General features: G+C 36.0%; 1 protein-coding gene across 1 annotated transcript; it reads right to left on the bottom strand.

The window, feature by feature from the left end:
• Nucleotides 1–1,525: 1,525 nt before the first annotated feature.
• Nucleotides 1,526–4,089, bottom strand: pin4 (protein (peptidylprolyl cis/trans isomerase) NIMA-interacting, 4 (parvulin)). Its single transcript, XM_032555697.1, has 4 exons — nucleotides 3,923–4,089; nucleotides 3,647–3,714; nucleotides 2,532–2,651; nucleotides 1,526–1,994 (listed from the first exon to the last, which is right to left on the bottom strand). Exons 1-4 carry the CDS (start codon nucleotides 3,957–3,959, stop codon nucleotides 1,836–1,838), a joined length of 384 nt encoding a protein of 127 aa, XP_032411588.1. The 5' UTR covers nucleotides 3,960–4,089; the 3' UTR covers nucleotides 1,526–1,835.
• Nucleotides 4,090–4,372: the final 283 nt, after the last annotated feature.

Here is a 4,372-nt window from a genome sequence, read left to right on the forward strand (position 1 = left end):
TTGGTTGCGCTACCGCACGCCCCGAGCGCTGCTGCCGCCTACTGTTTTGGATATTGTATTACAATTGTTTTCTGGATATGATTTCTATGTACTCTCTACTGTTAATAAATCACTAAATGTTTTTCTTTATTGTAAATTGATCATACAATGATCAATTTACCTGAACTTAATGAAGTTAAAACTAAATAATGGACTCATAACTTTAAATATATCGTGTATCTAATTCACACAGGCTCAAAATGACAGTTTCCCTAATACTTGCTGCTGGACTACGTTTTTATCCTTAGGAGTCAAATATTAAAGTGTCTTTAAAACAATAATTGCAGATGAATCATATTAAACTATGCAGAGGTTACTGACTGAAATCTAAACCATCAGCTTCAGTTTGACGCTTGTCTGTGGACCTTGAGTAATATCTGTCTGATAATAAGACAACAGTTCTGGGTGAGGTTAGTCAGGTTTTGTATTCACTTCTTAGTATTAACAATGGATATAAACAGGAAGTCTCTACAATCTTTTAACATAACTGAGTAAAACTGTGATTTCATTTCTGCCCCCAGAAATGATAAAATATTTGAAAAAAAGCCTGTTATCTATAAGGATAACATTATAGTCATGTTTATAACAAAGATATAATAATAGAGTATTGGATATAGATGTTTCCAATAGTTGACAGGTTTTATACCATTCAGGATTGTATTAACTTCTGTTTCAGCACAACATCTATTCCCACAGCTCAGTTCAAGACCGGCTGCATTACTAAACTGGAGGAACACATTTTTATGACTTGTGTTTTTATTGTTCCACCTGGCACTAGATGCAAACTTTTCTTTGTCCAAAATGTTTTTTTCACCAGCAGTGTGAGTGAGAGTTCTTATTAAAATAATAAATATCTCCTGAGAGTATTGCTTTTTAACAAATTAAATATATTTTTTGATCCTCCTAGCTATTATGAGATACTGCAACTTAATTATACCGTATTCCAAACAAAATCTGTCTGTGTATAAGCAGACAGTAATAGTTGCATTATCTAGACATTGACCTACTTTTTATATCTTGGAGCATTGAGGACACAAAATACCACGCAGTAACCAATTGAGCACAAAAAAGTCTGATGTCATAATATAGGATAACCTGAATATTGTCTAGGATTAAAAAAGGCACGAAATTTGGGAGAAAATAAAATTCATCCTTAACATCTCGTACATTAGAATGTAAGAGCACGAAATGTTGCAGAATCATTTCATATGCCTTTTTGTGCACCATTAAGGGTAGCATTCATGCTTAAAAAAAAAATAAATTGCATAACCCTGTCTGATTATCTTTGTGGTGACCAAAAAACATTTGATGTGTCATCTTGGGCAAAGTTGTGCAAGTTCTAGTAACTTGAACCAAATATGGGATTGCTTACCATGGCTTCTGAAAGTTTCAGTCCGTTAAAATACAACTAAGATATAAGACGCTGATATATCGTTTGTCATCATGTGTACGCCATAAAAACGACAAGAAATAAAGTTCTGAAATGTTTCACTGAATGACAAAAAAATATTTAATTTTTCATATTTTCATTTTTCTGTACCACCACTTTTCACACACAAATCAATACTACAGATTTAACACAACAAAAACAAAAATTATTAATTTGCTTGTGTTGGCATTTGTATCGCAGAAGTCTTAAAGTCAAGTCAAAAAACAACAAATGAAAAAGTTTATTGTGAGAAAACAGACCTAAAATAGAGGTGAACATTTTAATAGATTAACTGGACAATATATTTTTCCCCTCTTCAATGTTTCTGGCACAACTGTGATATTTATTCCAAAAGAGCCAGTCTGTTCTACTTTTTCCCCTCAACCATAATGATATGATATCCAAACTTCGTCTTGACAGGTGGGTCTGTGTAGACAGGTTTATCCATCGAACTGACAGCTAGAGCAAACGCTGCCTCCTGGAAAGGTCCGACCATTGACCCTCGCGTCATCCAGCCCAGATCACCCTGTCATGGAAGAGCAATATTCTTGATATGAGTAGAAGCGTGATGCAAATATTAAGATTTCCAAACCTGGACATATGTATTTATCCTAAGATAACCACTACATTGACATTTCTTTCAATTTCAGAGGAAACCATGAGTGGGTGTTCTGGTCTCTGATGCAGGTGGAATAAAGAGGAGTTGATGCTAAATAAAACGGCTGTCAGCAATGACGCAGTCAAGAATCTTTGATTCAGGGTTTGATCATGACTAACAGCTCATTGTAAGGTCACTTAGGACTATTACCTTGCACTTATTTATAGAAGGTGTTTTCCAGCAAACGGTGACACAAACAGAAACTTTGCTAAAAGATGTGATGTGGCAGCTCATTCAAGTATATATATTCAAGCAAATATATGATGGAAAATTAACAAAAAAGTAATTGCGAGCTTAACTGCAGGAAGAATGTAAGCGTAGCACTTACTGGAATTGTCTAAATTGAGATGCAAAAATACACAGCTAGTAATAAAACCCCAAAAAAGAATCGGCTGGCTTACTTACTCCTTGTCTTGCTTTGTCTTCACTGTATTGCGTTGCTACTTCACTGAAACGAACTCCAGCTTTCAATTTCTCCATGGCCTCCATGCATTTTCCGTGCTTTTCACAGAGAATGTGCCGAACCTGTGGAGAGAAATATGTTGGGAGGTTTACAAATACAATTAGCTGAAAATGATGATTCTTCAGTATTACTGACACCGTGCGGCCAGGTCCTGACAGAAGATATTTTATACATTCCTCTCGTGCCTCTTGAACTTTTTTATATTTTGTCACAATATAAATTGATATGTATATTTTGGGGGAAATTTTGTGACAGACCAACACCAAGAAGAGGGGTAGGATCAAATAAGTGTTCACTTCTTCCTACTCCTTTTCAAACAGAAAAGTACTGGTAAACAAATTATTTGGTTCTTGGTTATGTATGCACATGATTTCTCTGTCGTACTAACAGAGACATCTCTGTTGTTTCTTGTTTTTAAAAACCTGTATGACACAAATAAATCAAATCAAATCAAGAACATAATTAAGAATTGAAAAGAAAATAAAACACATAATTTTCATTCCATGCAACGGGAGCTGAGAAAATCCACAACAATACACCCCAAATTGATAAATGTTGGCAGAACCATGCTGTGGGCATAGTGTATTCTTCAGCGAGTACAGGAAAACTGGTCAGAATTGACAGGGAGATAAATGGAGCTAAATACTGAGCTATCTTGGAAGAAAACTTCCTCGTGTGTCAAGGAAAAGCCGAGTCAAAGTCCATACCTACATTTAGATGAGACTCTGTGGAAAGAGTTGGGAACTGATCCAACCAGATCTTCTCCAGTTTAGCTCAGCACTGCAAAGGTGGTTCTAGAAAGAAGCATCTACGCAATTTCCTACCACTTCACAATTATACGCTCCTTTGTGTTGGTCTTTTAACCAAAATTCAAACATAATACAATTAACGTTGTGACAATAACATTGGAATATGTGCAGGTCTTACACCAGTGATCCACAAATGAAATAAAATGTTTTAGGGGTCAGACAAAATGTGACAAAAACCCTCAATAATACCAGGTATATTGGCATTGTTTTTGCAGAGTTGCAGGGGTTAAAGTGTATTTACTGGATACCTTAACAGCTGTGCCTCCTTTAGGAGTTTTTTCCTTTTTGTCAGCGTCCGAACTTCCTGAAGCAGCTCCTGCACAGGTAACACCACAGCACAGGTAACACCACAACACACGTCACACCACAGTGGAGAGCAACACGTTAATCAGAGTAATGTTAGTGTAAACTCTTCCATTACACTGGAGTACAGCAGTGTATGCTAGCTTACAGGCTAGCACCTGCAGCTTACAATATCAGATTAAAACACATCATAAACAGAAGGTGCGCTGTGGGTCACGGACCTTTACCACCTTTTCCACCTTTTCCCTTCGGTGGCATTCTTTCTGCTAAACGTGGGTTTGAAATTTAAGCAGAAAACGTGCAAATAATAACGTGGTTTCAAGTGTAGTAATAAGCAGGCGTAATAAACTGCTGCAAAGGACTGTTTTGGTTTCTTCTTCTTTGACTTGTTGTTAGTAGCGGACTAAAACAAGCCACAGCCACAGCGCCATCTCGTGTTCAACATCGTCTTTGCAAAGTCACTTGACTAGTGACTTATTAAAAAAAATGTATGTATTTATTTTTAATTATCTTACAGTAACATTGACCTGCTATTATTTTTAAGAACTTGTCTGGTATTTCCTGATACCAGACTTCATCAAGCTACAAATGCAGACTACCAGAAATAAAAAAAATATATAATAATAACTAATCAAAAATAAACTATCTACACCGATATGGACAAATGTTTA

The sequence above is a fragment of the Xiphophorus hellerii genome, chromosome 23, assembly GCF_003331165.1.
Source record: "Xiphophorus hellerii strain 12219 chromosome 23, Xiphophorus_hellerii-4.1, whole genome shotgun sequence".
Classification (NCBI taxonomy): domain Eukaryota; kingdom Metazoa; phylum Chordata; class Actinopteri; order Cyprinodontiformes; family Poeciliidae; genus Xiphophorus; species Xiphophorus hellerii.

Excerpts from the sequence above, each read along its gene's own strand:
- pin4 (XM_032555697.1), bottom strand. The coding sequence starts at position 3,959 with ATGCCACCGAAGGGAAAAGGTGGAAAAGGTGGTAAAG. Across the intron at positions 3,715-3,922 it reads AGGTGGAAAAGGTGGTAAAG|GAGCTGCTTCAGGAAGTTCG; the intron begins GTCCGTGACCCA and ends TTACCTGTGCAG. Across the intron at positions 1,995-2,531 it reads AAGACAAAGCAAGACAAGGA|GGTGATCTGGGCTGGATGAC; the intron begins GTAAGTAAGCCA and ends CTTCCATGACAG.